Source organism: Coregonus lavaretus (genome assembly GCF_964263955.1).
Source record: "Coregonus lavaretus genome assembly, chromosome: 5".
In the NCBI taxonomy this organism is placed as follows: Eukaryota; Metazoa; Chordata; class Actinopteri; order Salmoniformes; family Salmonidae; genus Coregonus; species Coregonus lavaretus.
In genome coordinates this window covers 2,856,437-2,879,216 of record NC_139992.1, presented here as the reverse complement: position 1 = coordinate 2,879,216, position 22,780 = coordinate 2,856,437, and the positions used below count along the sequence as shown (strand labels likewise).

Genomic DNA, 22,780 nt, shown 5'->3' with positions numbered 1-22,780 from the left:
GGGGCTTTAGCTGCTGTACGGTTACCACAGACTGGGGCTTTAGCTGCTGTATGGTTACCACAGACTGGGGCTTTAGCTGCTGTATGGTTACCACAGACTGGGGCTTTAGCTGCTGTATGGTTACCACAGACTGGGGCTTTAGCTGCTGTACGGTTACCACAGACTGGGGCTTTAGCTGCTGTATGGTTACCACAGACTGGGGCTTTAACTGCTGTACGGTTACCACAGACTGGGGCTTTAGCTGCTGTACGGTTACCACAGACTGGGGCTTTAGCTGCTGTATGGTTACCACAGACTGGGGCTTTAGCTGCTGTATGGTTACCACAGACTGGGGCTTTAGCTGCTGTATGGTTACCACAGACTGGGGCTTTAGCTGCTGTACGGTTACCACAGACTGGGGCTTTAGCTGCTGTATGGTTACCACAGACTGGGGCTTTAGCTGCTGTATGGTTACCACAGACTGGGGCTTTAGCTGCTGTATGGTTACCACAGACTGGGGCTTTAGCTGCTGTATGGTTACCACAGACTGGGGCTTTAGCTGCTGTATGGTTACCACAGACTGGGGCTTTAGCTGCTGTATGGTTACCACAGACTGGGGCTTTAGCTGCTGTATGGTTACCACAGACTGGGGCTTTAGCTGCTGTATGGTTACCACAGACTAGGGCTTTAGCTGCTGTATGGTTACCACAGACTGGGGCTTTAGCTGCTGTATGGTTACCACAGACTGGGGCTTTAGCTGCTGTATGGTTACCACAGACTGGGGCTTTAGCTGCTGTATGGTTACCACAGACTGGGGCTTTAGCTGCTGTACGGTTACCACAGACTGGGGCTTTAGCTGCTGTATGGTTACCACAGACTGGGGCTTTAGCTGCTGTACGGTTACCACAGACTGGGGCTTTAGCTGCTGTATGGTTACCACAGACTGGGGCTTTAGCTGCTGTATGGTTACCACAGACTGGGGCTTTAGCTGCTGTACGGTTACCACAGACTGGGGCTTTAGCTGCTGGACGGTTACCACAGACTGGGGCTTTAGCTGCTGTACGGTTACCACAGACTGGGGCTTTAGCTGCTGTACGGTTACCACAGACTGGGGCTTTAGCTGCTGTACGGTTACCACAGACTGGGGCTTTAGCTGCTGTATGGTTACCACAGACTTTAGCAGGACAGCAAGAATAGGATTCAGACTCTGATACGGAGATCTATGCATACTTTGTTTGTAACATGGCTGTAGACTGAGTGTACAAAACATTAGGAACACCTTCCTAATAATGAGTTGCACCCCCTTTTGCCCCCAAATTCGTCGGGGCATGGACTCTACAAGGTGTCAAACGTTCCACAGGGATGCTGGCCCATGTTGACTCCATTTGCTTCCCACAGTTGTTTCAAGTTGTCTGTATGTCCTTTGGGAGGGGGGCCATTCTTGATACACAAGGAAAACTGTTGAGCGTGAAAAACCCAGCAGCATTGCAGTTCTTGACCCACTCAAACCGGTGCGCCTGGCACCTACTACCATACCCCATTCAAAGGCACTTACATATTTTGTCTTGCCCATTCACCCTCTGAATGGCACACATACACAATCCATGTCTCAATTGTCTCAAGGCTTAAATATCCTTCTTTAACCACCTGTCTCCTCCCCCTTCATCTACACTGATTGAAGTGGATTTAACAAGTGACATCAATAAGGGATCATAGCTTTCACCTGGATTTACCTGAGTGGACAACACATGCTGCTCTTTCCATGACTGGGGAATCCAGGCTTGAGAATTGAGGCTGTTCTGAGGGCAAAAGGAGGTGTGTGCAATTCAATAGGAAGGTGTTACTAATGTTTTGTACACTCGGTGCACATTAGATTCTCACATTCTGTGAACCTCGAAGCATTTTTGTGAAAAATGAAAGCAGAAGCACACTTTAGACCTACACAAACCCTCTCACCCCTTGACCCTGCTTTAATAACGTTTGATGTAACCAAGTTATTAAGGAGTATAACCTGTATTAATTACATAACGTGTTATGTACGAAACTGTATGTCATTTCCACAGGTCAACTGATCAGTGACGATATCTCTGAGATCATAACCAGGTTCAACAAGCAATATTACACTCCTTACAGTAACCAGCTGACCACCAAGACTGCCAGCGCTCAGTACGATGACAGCTATTTAGGTAAGCCCTATTGTCTTGAGTCCCAAATGGTACCCCTATTCCCTAGATAGTGCACTACTTTTGACCAGGGCCCTATGGGAATAGAGGGCCGTTTGGGACACACCCGTTGTCTGGTTAAATATATGTTTGTTCACTTTGATTATCATGTTATGAAGTGGTGTTGAAGCTCTTGGTTTTGGCTCTGTAGGAGGCTCATAACTGTCGTTAAAATCATTTAACGAGCTCTTAGGGATTTGTGGCGGAGGATTTAGCAATGCTCCAAAAAACCGTGCGTGGTCTGTTGTTGTAGAATGTACTAAGTTAAAGGTAGTCTACTCTGTTGGCACCATATATATTCTGGGCTGTTTACTCATGTCAATATTTGTGTATTTTGTATTTATTTAATTTTTTTTACTTCCAGGTTACTCTGTGACTGTTGGTGACTTCAATGCTGATGGACAAGATGGTAAGACTTTGCCAAAATCATCAAACTGTTCCCATCTACTGACATCTCTTCTATCTCCAGTTCCATTCCTTCCTCTGTTTAGGACTGCACACATGACCTTTAACCTACTCATGTTATTTTGTCACTTGTAAAAGTGGGGTGCTCCATCCTCTGGCTTTGGCACAGTAATGTGTTGTGGAATGTCTTTAGTACTGTGGTTGATACTTCATGTTCCAGAATAGAACGGCTCAGTGGTGATCTCATTCTAACATTCTGTATAGAACGGCTCAGTGGTGATCTCATTCTAACATTCTGTATAGAACGGCTCAGTGGTGATCTCATTCTAACATTCTGTATAGAACGGCTCAGTGGTGATCTCATTCTAACATTCTGTATAGAACGGCTCAGTGGTGATCTCATTCTAACATTCTGTATAGAACGGCTCAGTGGTGATCTCATTCTAACATTCTGTATAGAACGGCTCAGTGGTGATCTCATTCTAACATTCTATATAGAACGGCTCAGTGGTGATCTCATTCTAACATTCTGTATAGAACGGCTCAATGGTGATCTCATTCTAACATTCTATATAGAACGGCTCAATGGTGATCTCATTCTAACATTCTGTATAGAACGGCTCAGTGGTGATCTCATTCTAACATTCTATATAGAACGGCTCAGTGGTGATCTCATTCTAACATTCTGTATAGAACGGCTCAGTGGTGATCTCATTCTAACATTCTATATAGAACGGCTCAGTGGTGATCTCATTCTAACATTCTGTATAGAACAGCTCAGTGGTGATCTCATTCTAACATTCTGTATAGAACGGCTCAATGGTGATCTCATTCTAACATTCTGTATAGAACGGCTCAATGGTGATCTCATTCTAACATTCTGTATAGAACGGCTCAGTGGTGATCTCATTCTAACATTCTATATAGAACGGCTCAGTGGTGATCTCATTCTAACATTCTGTATAGAACGGCTCAGTGGTGATCTCATTCTAACATTCTATATAGAACGGCTCAGTGGTGATCTCATTCTAACATTCTATATAGAACGGCTCAATGGTGATCTCATTCTAACATTCTGTATAGAACGGCTCAGTGGTGATCTCATTCTAACATTCTATATAGAACGGCTCAATGGTGATCTCATTCTAACATTCTATATAGAATGGCTCAATGGTGATCTCATTCTAACATTCTATATAGTACAGCTCAATGGTCATCTCATTCTAACATTCTATATAGAACGGCTCAATGGTCATCTCATTCTAACATTCTATATAGAACGGCTCAATGGTCATCACATTTTAACAAGTTATTTCTGTTCTGTTGTACAGATTACATTACCGGGGTACCCAGGGGAGACAAAGCTCTGGGCTATGTAAGTATTATGAGCTCATAGATACAAACATAAATCAGCAATTATTTAGCTTTCATTTAATCTTGGTTAACCCAGAACCAATATTGTGTGTATTTTTGTCAGATGCTCAATGTTTACCTAGTCTGTCAATGAGAGATTAACCTTCATTTCACCTTTATTTACAGTGCATTCGGAAAGTATTCAGACCCCTTCACTTTTTTCACATTTTGTTACGTTTTATTCTAAAATGGATTAAATACATATTTTTCCACCGCAATCTACACACAATACCCCATAATGGCAAAGCTAAAACAGTTTTTTTGAAAATTTTGCAAATGTATTAAAAATATGGTAATCTCATGCTTGCACCCGCCCACCCGACTAGAATCACTACTCTTGACGGGTCTGACCTAGAGTATGTGGACAACTACAAATACCTAGGTGTCTGGTTAGACTGTAAACTCTCCTTCCAGACTCACATTAAGAATCTCCAATCCAAAGTTAAATCTAGAATTGGTTTCCTATTTCGCAACAAAGCCTCCTTCACTCATGCTGCCAAACATGCCCTCGTAAAACTGACTATCCTACCGATCCTTGACTTCGGCGATGTCATTTACAAAATAGCCTCCCAACACTCTACTCAGCAAATTGGATGTAGTCTATCACAGTGCCATCCGTTTTGTCTCCAAAGCCCCATATACTACCCACCACTGTGACCTGTACGCTCTTGTTGGCTGGTCCTCACTACATATTCGTCGCCAAACCCACTGGCTCCAGGCCATCTATAAATCACTGCTAGGCAAATCCCCGCCTTATCTTAGCTCATTGGTCACCATAGCAACACCCACCCGTAGTATGCGCTCCAGCAGGTATATCTCACTGGTCATCCCCAAAGCCAACACCTCCTTTGGCCGCCATTCCTTCCAGTTCTCTGCTGCCAATGACTGGAACAAATTGCAAAAATCTCTGAAGCTGGAGACACTTATCTCCCTCACTAACTTTAAGCATCAGTTGTCAGAGCACCTTACGGATCACTGCACCTGTACACAGCCCATCTGAAATTAGCCCACCCAACTACCTCATCCCTATATTGTTATTTATTTTGCTCATTTGTACCCCAGTATCTCTATTTGCACATCATCTCTTGCACATCTATCATTCCAGTGTTAATACTAATTGTAATTATTTTGCACTATAGCCTATTTTATTGCCTTACCTCCATAACTTGCTACATTTGCACACACTGTATATATATATATTTTTTTTTTTCTGTTGTATTTTTGACTTTGTTTTGTTTTACCCCATATGTAACTCTGTGTTGTTGTTTTTATCGCACTGCTTTGCTTTATCTTGGCCAGGTCGCAGTTGTAAATGAGAACTTGTTCTCAACTGGCTAAACCTGGTTAAATAAAGGTGGAAAAAAAAAAAAAAAATATATATATACACCTTATTTACATAAGTATTCAGACCCTTTGCTATGAGACTCGAAATTGAGCTCAGGTGCATCCTGTTTCCGTTGATCATCCTTGAGATGTTTTTACAACTTGATTGGAGTCCACCTGTGGTAAATTCAATTGTTTGGACATGATTTGGAAAGGCACACACCTACAGTGGGGAGAACAAGTATTTGATACACTGCTGATTTTGCAGGTTTTCCTACTTACAAAGCATGTAGAGGTCTGTAATTTTTTATCATAGGTACACTTCAACTGTGAGAGACATAATTTAAAACAAAAATCCAGAAAATCACATTGTATGATTTTTAAGTAATTAATTTGCATTTTATTGCATGACATAAGTATTTGATACATCAGAAAAGCAGAACTTCATATTTGGTACAGAAACCTTTGTTTGCAATTACAGAGATCATATGTTTCCTGTAGGTCTTGACCAGGTTTGCACACACTGCAGCAGGGATTTTGGCCCACTCTTCCATACAGACCTTCTCCAGATCCTTCAGGTTTCGGGGCTGTCGCTGGGCAATACGGACTTTCAGCTCCCTCCAAAGATTTTCTATTGGGTTCAGGTCTGGAGACTGGCTAGGCCACTCCAGGACCTTGAGATGCTTCTTACGGAGCCACTCCTTAGTTGCCCTGGCTGTGTGTTTCGGGTCTTTGTCATGCTGGAAGACCCAGCCACGACCCATCTTCAATGCTCTTACTGAGGGAAGGAGGTTGTTGGCCAAGATCTCGCGATACATGGCCCCATCCATCCTCCCCTCAATACGGTGCAGTCGTCCTGTCCCCTTTGCAGAAAAGCATCCCCAAATAATTATGTTTCCACCCCCATGCTTCACGGTTGGGATGGTGTTCTTGGGGTTGTACTCATCCTTCTTCTTCCTCCAAACATTTTTGTCTAATCAGAACACATGACCTTCTCCCATTCCTCCTCCGGATCATCCAGATGGTCATTGGCAAACTTCAGACGGGCCTGGACATGCGCTGGCTTGAGCAGGGGGACCTTGCGTGCGCTGCAGGATTTTAATCCATGACGGCGTAGTGTGTTACTAATGGTTTTCTTTGAGACTGTGGTCCCAGCTCTGTTCAGGTCATTGACCAGGTCCTGCCGTGTAGTTCTGGGCTGATCCCTCACCTTCCTCATGATCATTGATGCCCCACGAGCTGAGATCTTGCATGGAGCCCCAGACCGAGGGTGATTGACCGTCATCTTGAACTTCTTCCATTTTCTAATAATTGCGCCAACAGTTGTTGCCTTCTCACCAAGCTGCTTGCCTATTGTCCTGTAGCCCATCCCAGCCTTGTGCAGGTCTACAATTTTATCCCTGATGTCCTTACACAGCTCTCTGGTCTTGGCCATTGTGGAGAGGTTGGAATCTGTTTTATTGAGTGTGTGGACAGGTGTCTTTTTATACAGGTAACAAGTTCAAACAGGTGCAGTTAATACAGGTAATGAGTGGAGAACAGGAGGGCTTCTTAAAGAAAAACTAACAGGTCTGTGAGAGTTGGAATTCTTACTGGTTGGTAGGTGATGAAATACTTATGTCATGCAATAAAAATGCAAATTAATTACTTAAAAATCATACAATGTGATTTTCTGGATTTTTGTTTTAGATGCTGTCTCTCACAGTTGAAGTGTACCTATGATAAAAATTACAGACCTCTACATGCTTTGTAAGTAGGAAAACCTGCAAAATCGGCAGTGTATCAAATACTTGTTCTCCCCACTGTATATAAAGTTGAAGTTGGAAGTTTACATACACCTTAGCCAAATATATTTAAACTCAGTTTTTTTTACAATTCCTGACGTTTAATCCTAATAAAAATTCCCTGTCTTAGGTAAGTTAGGATCACCACTTTATTTTCAGAATGTGAAATGTCATAATAATCGTAGAGAGAATTATTTATTTCAGCTTTTAGTTATTTCATAACATTCCCAGTGGGTCAGAAATTTGCATTCACTCAATTAGTATTTGGTAGCATTGCCTTTAAATTGTTTAACTTGGGTCAAACGTTTCAGGTAGCCTTCCACAAGCTTCCCACAATAAGTTGGGTGAATTTTGGCCCATTCCTATTGACAGAGATGGTGTAACTGAGTCAGGTTTGTAGGCCTCCTTGCTCACACACGTCATTTTCAGTTCTGCCCACAAATGTTCTATAGGATTGAGGTCAGGGCTTTGTGATGGCCACTCCAATACCTTGACTTTGTTGTCCTTAAGCCATTTTGCCACAACTTTGGAAGCACTCTATTGTTTGTCCATTTGGAAGACCCATTTGCGACCGAGCTTTAACTTCTTGACTGATGTCTTGAGATGTTGCTTCAATATATCCACATAATCTTCCTTCCTCATGATGCCATCTATTTTGTGAAGTGCACCAGTCCCTCCTGCAGCAAAGCACCCCCACAGCATGATGCTGCCACCCCCGTGCTTCACGGTTGGGATGGTATTCTTCGGCTTGCAAGCACCCCCTTTTTCCTCCAAACATAACGATAGTACAAAAAAGTACAATCTTTGTCCCAATGTGCAGTTGCAAACCGTAGTCTGTCTTTTTTATGGCGGTTTTGGAGCAGTGGCTTCTTTTGTACCTGTTTTAACCAGCATCTTCACAAGGTCCTTTGCTGTTATTCTGGGATTGATTTGCACTTTTCGCACCAAAGTACATTCATCTCTAGGAGACAGAACGCGTCTCCTTCCTGAGCGGTATGACGGCTGCGTTGTCCCATTGTGTTTATACTTGCATACTATTGTTTGTACAGATGAACGTGGTACCTTCAGGCATTTGGAAATTGCTCCCAAAGATGAACCAGACTTGTGGAGGTCTACAGTTTTTTTTTTCTGAGGTCTTGTCTGATTTATTTTGATTTTCCGATGATGTCAAGCAAAGAGGCACTGAGTTTGAAGGTAGGCCTTAAAATACATCCACAGGTACACCTCCATTTGACTCAAATGATGTCAATTAGCCCATCAGAAGCTTCTAAAGCCATAATTTTCTGGAATTTTCCAAGCTGTTTAAAGGCACAGTCAACTTAGTGTATGTAAACTTCTGACCCACTGGAATTGTGATACAGTGAATTATAAGTGAAATAATCTGTCTGTAAAATTGTTGGAAAAATGACTTGTATCATGCACAAATTAGATGTCCTAACCGACTTGCCAAAACTATAGTTTGTTAACAAGACATTTGTGGAGTGGTTGAAAAACTAGTTTTAATGACTCCAACCTAAGTGTATGTAAACTTCCGACTTCAACTGTATATAAGATCCCACAGTTGACAGTGCATGTCAGAGGAAAATCCAAGCAATGAGGTTGGAGGAATTGTCCGTAGAGCTCCGAGACAGGATTGTGTGAGATCTGGGGAAGGGTACCAAAACATTTCTGCATCATTGAAGGTCTCCATCATTCTTAAATGGAAGAAGTTTGGAACCACCCGGCCAAACTGAGCAATCGGGGGAGAAGGGCCTTGGTCAGGGAGTTGACCAAGAACCTGATGGTCAGTCTGACAGAGCTCCAGAGTTCCTCTGTGGAGATGGGAGAACCTTCCAGAAGGACAACCATCTCTGCAGCACTCCACCAATCAGGCCTTTATGGTAGAGTGGCCAGACGGAAGCCATTCCTCAGTAAAAGGCACATGACAGCCCGCTTGGAGTTTGCCAAAAGGCACCTAAAGGACTCTCAGACCATGAGAAAGAAGATTCTCAGGTCTGATGAAACCAAGATTGAACTCTTTGGCCTGAATACCAAGCGTTACGTCTGGAGGAAACCTGGCAGAATCCCTACGGTGAAGCATGGGGGTGGCAGCATCATGCTGTGGGGATGTTTTTCAGTGGCAGGGACTGGGAAACTCGTCAGGATTGAGGGAAAGCTGAACAGAGCAAATTAAAGAGAGATCCTTGATGAAAAACTGCTCCAGAGTGCTCAGGACCTCAAACTGGGAGAAGGTTCACCTTCCAACAGGACAACGACCCTAAGCATACAGCCAAGATAACGCAGGAGTGGCTTCGGAACAGGTCTCTGAATGTCCTTGAGTGGCCCAGCCAGAGCCCAGACTTGAACCCGATCGAACATCTCTGGAGAGACCTGAAAATAGCTGTGCATCGACGCTCCCCACCCAACCTGACAGAGCTTGAGAGGATCTACAGAGAAGAATGGGAGAAACTCCCCAAATACAGATGTGCCAAGCTTGTAGCGTCATACCCAAAGAAGACTTGAGGCTGTAATTGCTGCCAAAGGTGCTTCAACAAAGTACTGAGTAAAGGGTCTGAATACTTATGTAAATGTAATATTTCCGTTTTTGGGGGGGTGGGGGGATTTGCAAAAATTTATAAAAACCTGTTTTTGCTTTGACATTATGGGGTATAGTGTTTTTCATTGATGATGAAAAAACCCCAATTTAATTAATTTTAGAGTAAGGCAAAATTTGGAAAAAGTGAAGGGGTCTAAACACTTTCCAACATTGAGCTGAAATATTTTTGAGATCCTATACATGCGGTAAAGATGTCAATGGCACACAGACTGTTGGGGGAAGAATAAGGACTCCATCATTGGCGCACATTCAAAAAATCTGATTTTACAAAGTTGATATTCGTCAAATCCGTCTCGGTTTTTGTGTTCTAACAGGGCCTACTAAAATCCAATTTGCATCTATTTTTGCTGCATAATATTTAGAAATAGTTATTTTCTGTTTATAAAAAGTATCTGCTAAACACTAACTTCTGTTCGTACAGTGAGGGGGAAAAAAGTATTTGATCCCCTGCTGATTTTGTACGTTTGCCCACTGACAAAGAAATGACCAGTCTATAATTTTAATGGTAGGTTTATTTGAACAGTGAGAGACAGAATGACAACAACAAAAATCCAGAAAAAACACATGTCAAAAATGTTATAAATTGATTTTTCATTTTAATGAGGGAAATAAGTATTTGACCCCTCTGCAAAACATGACTTAGTACTTGGTGGCAAAACCCTTGTTGGCAATCACAGAGGTCAGACATTTCTTGTAATTGACCCACCAGGTTTGCACACATCTCAGGAGGGATTTTGTCCCACTCCTCTTTGCAGATCTTCTCCAAGTCATTAAGGTTTCGAGGCTGACATTTGGCAACTCGAACCTTCAGCTCCCTCTACAGAATTTCTATGGGATTAAGGTCTGGAGACTGGCTAGGCCACTCCAGGACCTTAATGTGTTTCTTCTTGAGCCACTCCTTTGTTGCCTTGGCCGTGTGTTTTGGGTCATTGTCTTGCTGGAATACCCATCCACGACCCATTTTCAATGCCCTGGCTGAGGGAAGGAGGTTCTCACCCAAGATTTGACGGTACATGGCCCCGTCCATCGTCCCTTTGATGCGGTGAAGTTGTCCTGTCTCCTTAGCAGAAAAACAACACCAAAGCATAATGTTTCCACCTCCATGTTTGACGGTGGGGATGGTGTTCTTGGGGTCATAGGCAGCATTCCTCCTCCTCCAAACACGGCGAGTTGAGTTGATGCCAAAGAGCTCGATTTTGGTCTCATCTGACCACAACACTTTCACCCAGTTCTCCTTTGAATCATTCAGATGTTCATTGGCAAACTTCAGACGGGCATGTATATGTGCTTTCTTGAGCAGGGTGACCTTGCGGGCGCTGCAGGATTTCAGTCCTTCACGGCGTAGTGTGTTACCAATTGTTTTCTTGGTGACTATGGTCCCAGCTGCCTTGAGATCATTGACAAGACCCTCCCGTGTAGTTCTGGGCTGATTCCTCACCGTTCTCATGATCATTGCAACTCCACGAGGTGAGATCTTGCATGGAGTCCCAGGCCGAGGGAGATCGACCGTTCTTTTGTGTTTCTTCCATTTGCGATAATCGCACCAACTGTTGTCACCTTCTCACCAAGCTGCTTGGCGATGGTCTTGTAGCCCATTCCAGCCTTGTGTAGGTCTACAATCTTGTCCCTGACATCCTTGGATAGCTCTTTGGTCTTGGCCATTGTGGAGAGTTTGGAATCTGAATGATTGATTGCTTCTGTGGACAGGTGTCTTTTATACAGGTAACAAGCTGAGATTAGGAGCACTTCCTTTAAGAGTGTGCTCCTAATCTCAGCTCCTTACCTGTATAAAAGACACCTGGGAGCCAGAAATCTTTCTGATTGAGAGGGGGTCAAATACTTATTTCCCTCATTAAAATGCAAATCAATTTATAACATTTTTGACATGCGTTTTTCTGGATTTTTTTTTTGTTATTCTGTCTCTCACTGTTCAAATAAACCTACCATTAAAATTATAGACTGATCATTTCTTTGTCAGTGGGCAAACGTACAAAATCAGCAGGGGATCAAATATTTTTTTCCCTCACTGTATAAGCTGGTAGCATAGCTAGGTATATAGAAATCGGTGGTGGTACTTGAAGCTATTTTTAAGTGTAATACAGTTGATTGGTAATGATAACATGAACATGTATTGGGGTTGACATCCACACAAGCATTATACTCCGATTTCTACCTCAACATAGTGGGAAATACACATTTAAACAACAGCTTAAATGTAGGCACATTTTTAAAGGGGGGGGGGGGGGGGGGCATTGCCATGGCATTGCCATGGCATTTCCATTGTTTTGGTCAATTCAATTTATCTCTTTACCGCATCTAGTCTGCGTGTGCTGTAGCCAACTGTTATTGCCATGGCTAAGACACACACACAGACTAGATCGGTAGGCTAACTGTTATTATGTAGAGTCAGTGTGTAAGTCGTTGTGGTGAAGAAGAAAAAAACCGAAAACTGAGTCGGTTATTTTGTCTTGCCATGCAGGTGAACATCTTCAATGGGAGGAACATGGAATCTATGCTGAACTTCACAGGAACACAGGTATAGAATGAGATGGTGGTGGTTTTACCCTGGTCCCTGATCGGTTTGTGTTTTCCTATTGCCCTTGTTTGACAATGACCATAAGAGTTGGCAAGAGTGTACAAACAGATCTGGAACCAGGCTAATTTTACCCCAAATGAAATGTAACACACTTCTCTCCATTTCCTTCCAACACCTCTGTCCTCTGGTGATCCAGGTTGGACATCTGGAATTCCAATCAGGTTACCTGTATTTCGTCCTAGTCACGTGTTTAGCACATCAATCAATCAGCTGTATTCATAAGTCCCTTTTTAAATCAGCAAAGTGCTTTAACAGTCACCAGGTGTACGTCATAAGGGATGCCTGCTTGCTTGTAACCCACCCACAGTGACTAGGCAGCGACATGGGCAGGTGGCTTAGTGGTTAAGAGCGTTGTGCCAGTAACCGAAAGGTCGCTGGTTCTAATCCCCGAGCCGACTAGGTGAAAAATCTGTCGATGTGCCCTTGAGCAAGGCAGTTAACCCTAATATGCTTCTGTAAGTCGCTCTGGATAAGAGCGTCTGCTAAATGACAATGACTCTGTGGTTACCAGTCTAGAACTGGACGATATGGCCAAAATATCATATCACAATATTTTTCTCATTTTTTTACGGTATGATTTTTTGGGGAATAATACAAGTTCTAAATATGCTTAATGAGTAGTGCATAGGCCTAGGGTGATAACATTCTAAGTGGTTTTAATGGGGCTTTCTCTTCTATAAACTTCTTCCTCCTTTCCTTCAGTCATCCGTTCCACATTTGTTTTGTCTTTGTTTTGTCTCTATTTTGTGAAAAAGTCAATTTTCCTTTATCAGAATAAAACTCCTCTATAGCTAGGTTTCCATCAAATTGGCGACAGATTTTCATGCGAATATTCTTAAAAACTGCATAAAGAAAATATGTGTATTTTCCCACCAGTGGTGTGTTTCCACCAAACTGACGTGTTGCAGATAAAAGTCAGTGCGTGATGGCGTAGTGCACACAAAATGTACTTTTTCGCTTACGTTTTCATGTACCGAATAAAAATCTAATGTTCAGTGTATTTCCATCGCATTTTCAACCCTACCGATAGTTTTTGTCACAACTGTTGCGTTAAATAGTAAATGTGGCTACTCTGGTCTTGGCACGTGCGCTCTAGCTAACAGCTCGCAGATGCATTGTGGGTAGGTTCTGCGGGTTGGCTAGTCTACACGATGAGATTATGGATAAGAGCGAGAATGTTTTTATTTGTCAAAACGGCAGTCGAGCATCGATCACCATGTCACCAGAATAAGACCCTCGACATTTATTGGAAAGGAGCGTCAAGCTCATACCGTGCACTTCCAGAGATCATGTAGCATACTCACGATCACTCACCCCACAGAGACCAATATGGTGCCGAATAAGGGTTAGTACAGTTCTGCAGAGGAACAGATTCCTTCTAGATTACATCATGAATATAACAGTGAGTCTTCAATGAGTCATTGTAAAACATTGTAAAACAGAACTAGCAACAAAGCAGTTCTGTCACGCCCCTGGCTCTGGGGACTCTTATATGTTGAGCGAGGGTGTTAGTTTATATGTGTAGTGTCTATGTTTTGTTTTCTATGTGTTCTTTTCTAGATCGTGTGTTTCTGTGTTGGCCGGGGTGGTTCCCAATCGGAGGCAGCTGTGTCTTGTTGTCTCTGATTGGGAACCATACTTAGGCAGCCTGTTGTGCACTTGTCACTGGTGGGATCTTGTTTTCCGTGTAGGTTTGTGTTTTATCACCGAGGACTTCACGTTTCGTTTTGTTGTTGTATCGTGTTGGTAAAGTACTAATTAAAAGATGTACGCATATCACGCTGCGCCTTGGTCCACTTATTACGACGATCGTGACAAGTTCATGATTCTATATGACTGGTTCTCGGTCTCTGTGTGGACTGTAACAGAGATTCCAGGAGGAACCCTCAAAACAAATCATATCAATTATGTCAACATTCCTGTCAACGTTTATATGTACAATTATTTGTGTAAAACTAACAGTGAAATACGACTCAGACTCATCCTGTGGCTTAAAAACAGAAGTCCAAACTCTCGCGGTACGGTAGCTGCTCGTACGGTAGTTCCATGGTAAGAAGGAAAAAAAAAAACAGCTCAATCAAAACCGTCTAACCTATAGCGGAGCTCTTTCGACACGCCCACTCCTTTCCTCACGCCCACTACTTTCCTTTCGACACACCCACTCCTTTCCTCACGCCCACTACTTTCCTTTCGACACACCCACTCCTTTCCTCACGCCCACTACTTTCCTTTCGACACACCCACTCCTTTCCTCACGCCCACTACTTTCCTTTCGACACACCCACTCCTTTCCTCACGCCCACTACTTTCCTTTCGACACACCCACTCCTTTCCTCACGCCCACTACTTTCCTTTCGACACACCCACTCCTTTCCTCACGCCCACTACTTTCCTTTCGACACACCCACTCCTTTCCTCACGCCCACTACTTTCCTTTCGACACACCCTCTCCTTTCCTCACGCCCACTACTTTCCTTTCGACACACCCACTCCTTTCCTCACGCCCACTACTTTCCTTTCGACACACCCACTCCTTTCTTCACGCCCACTACTTTCCTTTCGACACACCCACTCCTTTCTTCACGCCCACTACTTTCCTTTCGACTATCCCACTCGACAATACTCCGGTCTCCAAGTTGGGATGCAGCTACCCCCTTCTCACCTTCGGTGCCAGCGCTGCCTTACAGGCACTATTCACGGCAAAAAAAAGTTACACGTGCGAACACGAAGTTCTTGCTAGCAAATTAGCAGTTGTCAACTGTGAAGAACGGACTGCCATCATTTTTCGAGTTTCCTTCATTACATTTATATTACATTTAACAAACCAAGCATTGAAATACTGTTATGTGAGGTAAGAACATGAGGGGTAAACTGTTTATAGTATTTTAATGTTGTGGAGTTAAGGCACGAGGCCTAGAAATCTGCTATTTCTTACTGGCTAAATAGCTAAATGTGCTATAATGTTGGTTCAACAGATGGGGCTTTTTAAGTTACTTTTGGGATTTATTTTGTCTTTGGCACTCCAGTCCAGTGAAAACAAGAGAACATCTTCCCACTATTTCCAATAGTATATTTTTTTGGGATGTTTGTATAATTGGGATGTTTACAGAGAACAAGTAGTCCTTAAGTCTTGAGAGAAACAGATCAGCGAGTAATTTGATCTTGGCCTCTTGGACTTTTACAAGGAAGGTTCATTGTTACTGGCCTACAGCTGGTTTTAACAGAGAGTCACAGTGTTGAGTCTATAACCTCCCGAGTGGCGCAGTGGTCTAAGGCACCTCATCGCAGTGCTAGCTGTGCCACTAGAGATCCGTAGCCGGCCGCGACCGGGAGACCCATGGGGCGGGGCACAATTGGCCCAGCGTTGACCAGGGTAGGGTTGTGGGTTCGATTCCCACGGGGGACCAGTATGAAAAAATTTATGCACTCACTAACTGTAGGTCGCTCTGGATAAGAGTGTCTGCTAAATGACTAAAATGTAAAATGTATATGCAGGGCTAAATTAGAGCCATTCAGAGCCAGCTAAACATCCTGTTACTGACCTACAGCTGGTTTTAACAGAGAGTCACAGTGTTGAGTCCATATGCAGGGCTCAGTTAGAGCGATTCAGAGCCAGCTAAACATCCGGTGTTATTACTATGGGATGATTGAACTCCTTGACCAGAGGTGAGATTCAGAGGACCAGCCAGTTTGTGGTTCCTGATGTCCTGCATGGATGACCCCTTTCCCCACTCCACCCAGATTCACATCTCTACACCCCCGTCCTCAGTCACACAGACAGACAGACAGACAGACAGACAGACAGACAGACAGGCAGGCAGGCAGACAGACAGACAGACAGACACTATCACAACCCTAACCCTAAACCCCTGCTGTGTACACATCCTATTAATCTCCTCTGATCTCCCTATGAACATGGTGAACCGTGTGTGTGTGTGTGTGTGTGTGTGTGTGCGTGCGTGGTGCGTGCACACCGACTCTGAACCAATAGGAATGTTGATAGGAATGTTGACATAATTGATATGATTTGTTTTGAGGGTTCCTCCTGGAATCTCTGTTACAGTCCACACAGAGACCGAGAACTAGTCATATAGAATCATGAACTGCTTTGTTGCTAGTTCTGTTTTACAATGACTCATTGAAGACTCACTGTTATATTCATGATGTAATCTAGAAGGAATCTGTTCCTCTGTAGAACTGTACTAACCCTTATTCGGCAGCATATTGGTCTCTGTGGTGTGAGTGATCGTGAGTATGCTACATGATCTCTGGAAGATCCAAGTACTCATTTTATTTCTGCCCGTTTTCTCAGATGGCTGCCTACTTCGGCCATTCTGTGGCGGCGGCCGACATCAATAACGATGGGTAAGTAAGGATGGGTACACCGACTGCCTGCGTTCCCTAATGGCACCTAATCCCTTATGTGGTGCCCAATGGACCCTGGTCAAACGTAGTGCACTATACAGAGGGTAAGGTTGTAATCTGGGACACGGGCTCTATCTTAGTATGACCTCTTTACAGTTTATCCAGGGTCGTGTTCATTAGGGCAAAAGGAAAACAAGCATTTGTTATTGGACAAGTTCAGGTAGTCCCTCCCTGTTTGACTGTTTTCTTCTGTTTAGTCAACATGGCATTGCCACTGGAGGATGTTTGTTAAAGGTAAATAGAGGCCCTGACTTTTTACAAACTGTTGGGATCAGCTCAAGGCGATAGATGTTCTCATCCTGTAGCAGTGCTCGCTAATTAATCTCTAGATGAAGACACAGTCATGACCATAGACTGTTAACGATACAGCCTCCAGGCGTCAAGTCCTCTGCCGGAGTCCTGACTGGTTTCAGATGCAGCTGAATATCTTGGCTGATTTATGTAGGTTATTTCAGGAGTTCTCAAAACTTTTTGCGGACGTAGACCCCTTTCGTGATAGCAAATTCATCAGGGATCCCCTTATAATCAGAACACAACTTGAGTTGGGTACAAATTAGCATGCAAGCAGTTTTACTATGACTTCGGCCGGATGAACCAAGTCTCAGGCCCTGATAAGGGACATTTTAAAGACCTCTTGGCATCGGAGATAACATTTTGCAGTTTTCAAGCTAATTTCCTGCAATTTTACACATTTTGTCATGGGGCAGAGAGATTCTTTGTTGTTGTAGCTTTAAAGCTAATATCCTGCAATACTGCATATTTTGCCATGAGGCAGAGAAAAAAAATGTTGCAATTAAATTACAGTGCATTTATGTAAAAATAAATAAAATAAAAACTTTGGGGGAATACAAGAAGCATTGAGTTGAAAAATGTATAATTGGTGGATACCAATATCCCTGTAAGCCTCCCAGGCCCAAGTTGCCCAGGGTTAAGAAATTGTAGATAAATAATATTGTATTGTATTTTACTACACCCTCTAAACATATTCCACGGACCCCTGGGCCAAAATATGTTTTTATCTGTTGTTGTTAGTCTGCGGACCCCACTATGAGAACCCCGGGGTTATATCATACCACCCATGTTATATCATACCACCCCATGTTATATCATACCACCAATGTTATATCATACCACCCATGTTATATCATACCACCCATGTTATATCATACCACCCATGTTATATCAAACCACCCCATGTTATATCATACCACCCCATGTTATATCATACCACCCCATGTTATATCATACCACCAATGTTATATCATACCACCCATGTTATATCATACCACCCATGTTATATCATACCACCCATGTTATAGCATACCACCCCATGTTATATCATACCACCCCATGTTATATCATACCACCCATGTTATATCATACCACCCATGTTATATCATACCACCCATGTTATATCAAACCACCCCATGTTATATCATACCACCCCATGTTATATCATACCACCCCATGTTATATCATACCACCAATGTTATATCATACCACCCATGTTATATCATACCACCCATGTTATAGCATACCACCCATGTTATAGCATACCACCCCATGTTATATCATACCACCCCATGTTATATCATACCACCCATGTTATATCATACCACCCATGTTATAGCATACCACCCATGTTATAGCATACCACCCATGTTATATCATACCACCCCATGTTATATCATACCACCCCATGTTATATCATACCACCCATGTTATATCATACCACCCATGTTATAGCATACCACCCATGCTTCATTACAGTGCATAATACATCACTTTAACATTATGGAATATTCTGTGTAGGTCAGGGCCATAAAACCCTAAATAAATTGTAAATTGTAACACAACAAAGGGTTGGTTTTCCCAATCATAGACTATAACCCTATTCCTGGACTAAAATGCAGTTCTAATGGAGAATCTCCATTGAACATGATTCTTAGTCCAGTGCTAGGCTTAATCTACAGTATGTCTGAGAAATTAAAACATCCAAGGGGGTTACTGGATATCACATAGAAGTTTCCCTCTCTGAGGAAGACATCACGTCGAAACGTCAGTCCATCTACTTAGAAAAGAAAGTCTGAGCGTTCCAATGGATTAGTTCACTGTTGGACGTTTTTTTCCTCTGTAAACCCTACTTATGTGTCCCTCTGTCTCTCCTCAGCCTGGTGGATCTGTTTGTGGGGGCCCCTCTGTTCATGGAGCGTGGCAGTGATGGGAAGCTGAGGGAGGTGGGTCAGGTGTCTGTGTTCCTGGGGAAGGGAGGGTTCTCCTTCCACTCCCCCGTCACACTGAGCGGGACGGAGATCTACTCACGCTTCGGCAGTTCTATAGCCACACTGGGAGACCTGGATATGGACGGCTTCAACGGTACGTATGAGGTCTTAACATTTTACATTTTAGTCATTTTAGCAGACGCTCTTATCCAGAGCGACTTACAGGAGCAATTAGGGTTAAGTGCCTTGCTTAAGGGCACATCGGCAGATTTTTCACCTAGTCGGCTCGGGGATTAGAACCAGCGACCTTTCGGTTACTGGCACAACGCTCTTACCCACTAAGCTACCTGCCGCCGGTATGAGGCCTTAACAGTATGAGGCCTTAACAGTATGAGGCCTTCACCGTATATATGAGGCCTTAACAGTATGATGCCTTAACAGTATGAGGCCTTCACCGTATATATGAGGCCTTAACAGTATGAGGTCTTAACTGTATGTATGAGGCCTTAACAGTATGAGGCCTTAACAGTATGAGGCCTTAACAGTATGAGGCCTTAACAGTATGAGGCCTTCACCGTATATATGAGGCCTTAACGATATGTATGAGGCTTTAACAGTATGAGGCCTTAACGGTACGTATCAAATCAATGCAAATAGTCCGGGTAGCCATGATTAGCTGTTCTGGAGTCTTATGGCTTGGGGGTAGAAGCTGTTTAGAAGCCTTTTGGACCTAGACTTGGCGCTCCGGTACCGCTTGCCGTGCGATAGCAGAGAGAACAGTCTATGACTAGGGTGGCTGGAGTCTTTGACCATTTTTAGGGCCTTTCTCTGACACTGCCTGGTATAGAGGTCCTGGATGGCAGGGAGCTCGGCCCCAGTGAAATACTGGGCCGTACGCACTACCCTCTGTAGTGCCTTGCTGTAGTGCCTATGAGGCCTTAACTGTATGAGCCCTTGGAGACAACTACAGGTTGCCTGGTTGTTCTGCAAAATAACATAAACTTTCCGAAAGTTCCCAGGTTTTTTATAGAAATCTCGGTTGGACAACTCCCGGATTCAGGAGGAAAGAAGCGTGTCCTCCAACTGGGAATGCTCAAACCAGGATTTCTGGCCCCTTTAAGATTGCTTTGGGCCTTTTGGGGTGAAAGTTACCACACACTAGTCAGGGAGATCCTCTGGTTTGAAGACAATGACCAAACCATCATTAAGGGTTGTTGATGATCTCCCTCTTCCTGTAATGTTTCTCTGTTCCAGACATTGCCATAGCTGCACCCTACGGCGGGCCGAAGCACCAAGGCCTAGTGTACATCCACAATGGGAGGGCGGCAGGGCCTGACCCAGTTCCTTCCCAGGTCCTAGAGGGGAGGTGGGCCTCCTCTTACATGCCCCCCAGCTTTGGATACTCCCTACACGGAGCCACCGATATTGACCAGAACGGATACCCAGGTATTTTCATACTAGAATGGATACCCAGGTAGTTTGATACTAGATGGATACCCAGACTTAGTTACGGGAAGTTGGAGTGTTGTTGAAAAACGTGAGTTCTGTTCTGCTAGTATTTTCCTGGGTTTGTGGTTACTGAATGCTTACAGATTGGCCCTTACTTAGCTTGACTGTGGATATTACAGAGCTTGTTGCTTGGTAACCCTGCTGCCATTGTACTGATGTTTTTCTCTCCCCTCTCCCCCTTCTTTGCCCTCTCTCTCTCTTCTCTACCTCTCTCTCTCTCCCCTTCTCTACCTCTCTCTCTCTCCCCCTTCTCTACCTCTCTCTCTCTCTCTCTCTCTCTCTCTCTCTCTCTCTCTGTCTCTCTCTCTCTCCCTTCTCTCTCTCTCTCTCTCTCTCTCTCTCTCTCTCTCTCTCTCTCTCTCTCTCTCTCTCTACCTCTCTCTCACCCTTCTCCACCTCTCTCTCTCTCTCTCTCTCTCTCTCCCTTCTCTACCTCTTTCTCTCTCTCTGTTTCTCTGTCTCTCCACCACAGACTTAATAGTCGGTGTATTTGGTGCAGACAAAGCCGTTCTATACAGGTACAGTAGTGGTGCAGACAAAGCCGTTCTATACAGGTACAGTAGTGGTGCAGACAAAGCCGTTCTATACAGGTGCAGTAGTGGTGCAGACAAAGCCGTTCTATACAGGTACAGTAGTGGTGCAGACAAAGCCGTTCTATAGTGGTGCAGTAGTGGTGCAGACAAAGCCGTTCTATACAGGTACAGTAGTGGTGCAGACAAAGCCGTTCTATACAGGTGCAGTAGTGGTGCAGACAAAGCCGTTCTATACAGGTGCAGTAGTGGTGCAGACAAAGCCGTTCTATAGTGGTGCAGTAGTGGTGCAGACAAAGCCGTTCTATACAGGTGCAGTAGTGGTGCAGACAAAGCCGTTCTATACAGGTGCAGTAGTGGTGCAGACAAAGCCATTCTATACAGGTGCAGACAAAGCCGTTCTATACAGGTGCAGTAGTGGTGCAGACAAAGCCATTCTATACAGGTGCAGACAAAGCCGTTCTATACAGGTACAGTAGTGGTGCAGACAAAGCCGTTCTATACAGGTGCAGACAAAGCCGTTCTATACAGGTGCAGTAGTGGTGCAGACAAAGCCGTTCTATACAGGTGCAGACAAAGCCGTTCTATAGTGGTGCAGTAGTGGTGCAGACAAAGCCGTTCTATACAGGTACAGTAGTGGTGCAGACAAAGCCGTTCTATAGTGGTGCAGACAAAGCCGTTCTATACAGGTACAGTAGTGGTGCAGACAAAGCCGTTCTATAGTGGTGCAGTAGTGGTGCAGACAAAGCCGTTCTATACAGGTACAGTAGTGGTGCAGACAAAGCCGTTCTATACAGGTACAGTAGTGGTGCAGACAAAGCCGTTCTATACAGGTACAGTAGTGGTGCAGACAAAGCCGTTCTATAGTGGTGCAGTAGTGGTGCAGACAAAGCCGTTTTATACAGGTACAGACAAAGCCGTTCTATACAGGTACAGACAAAGCCGTTCTATACAGGTGCAGTAGTGTTGCAGACAAAGCCGTTCTATACAGGTGCAGTAGTGGTGCAGACAAAGCCGTTTTATACAGGTACAGTAGTGGTGCAGACAAAGCCGTTCTATACAGGTGCAGACAAAGCCGTTCTATACAGGTACAGTAGTGGTGCAGACAAAGCCGTTCTATACAGGTACAGTAGTGGTGCAGACAAAGCCGTTCTATACAGGTACAGTAGTGGTGCAGACAAAGCCGTTCTATACAGGTACAGACAAAGCCGTTCTATACAGGTGCAGTAGTGGTGCAGACAAAGCCGTTCTATAGTGGTGCAGACAAAGCCGTTCTATACAGGTGCAGACAAAGCCGTTCTACACAGGTACAGTAGTGGTGTGGTTTCCTTTCTTTGATGTTCCACATGCCTTCGATGTAACGTACTTTATGATCCAGCCCACCTAAACCATCCAAGGTGTTTTTGATTAATCTAAAGAATCCCACATGGTTTATATGCAATTAGTGGCACATTAAGCCTTAATAATGGTTTCTCATTTAAACGTGAATGCGTTTGGTGTACAAACTCTCATATTATACAGGTGGTCCCCACAACACAGACATATACAGTATAGATTTGACATGCCTACTGGACAACTCTATGGTGTCAACTGGTAAATTGAACCGATAGCTAAGCTCTATTGTTGTGGTCGTGACCGATGGGCCTTGGATATCAACGCTAACCCACGGATAGATCTGTGAGTTTAGTTCATACTGGCTGACTGGCTGTGAGAGCAGAGCTGCGCTGCTAGAAGTCTTTCAACAATAAGGTAATAAGACAGCAACGCCACACGTCT

General features: G+C 43.9%; 1 protein-coding gene across 1 annotated transcript in view; it reads left to right on the top strand.

The window, feature by feature from the left end:
• LOC311129624 (integrin alpha-V-like) overlaps positions 1–22,780 on the top strand; it is an 82,458-nt gene that overhangs the window by 23,398 nt on the left and 36,280 nt on the right. Inside the window, exons 7-14 of the mRNA XM_084161971.1 lie at positions 2,043–2,165; positions 2,566–2,610; positions 3,938–3,981; positions 12,202–12,258; positions 16,631–16,683; positions 18,914–19,119; positions 20,220–20,411; positions 20,947–20,992. Of these exons, the coding sequence (XP_084018097.1) occupies positions 2,043–2,165; positions 2,566–2,610; positions 3,938–3,981; positions 12,202–12,258; positions 16,631–16,683; positions 18,914–19,119; positions 20,220–20,411; positions 20,947–20,992 (766 nt within the window). The remainder of the gene's footprint in view (positions 1–2,042; positions 2,166–2,565; positions 2,611–3,937; positions 3,982–12,201; positions 12,259–16,630; positions 16,684–18,913; positions 19,120–20,219; positions 20,412–20,946; positions 20,993–22,780) is intronic.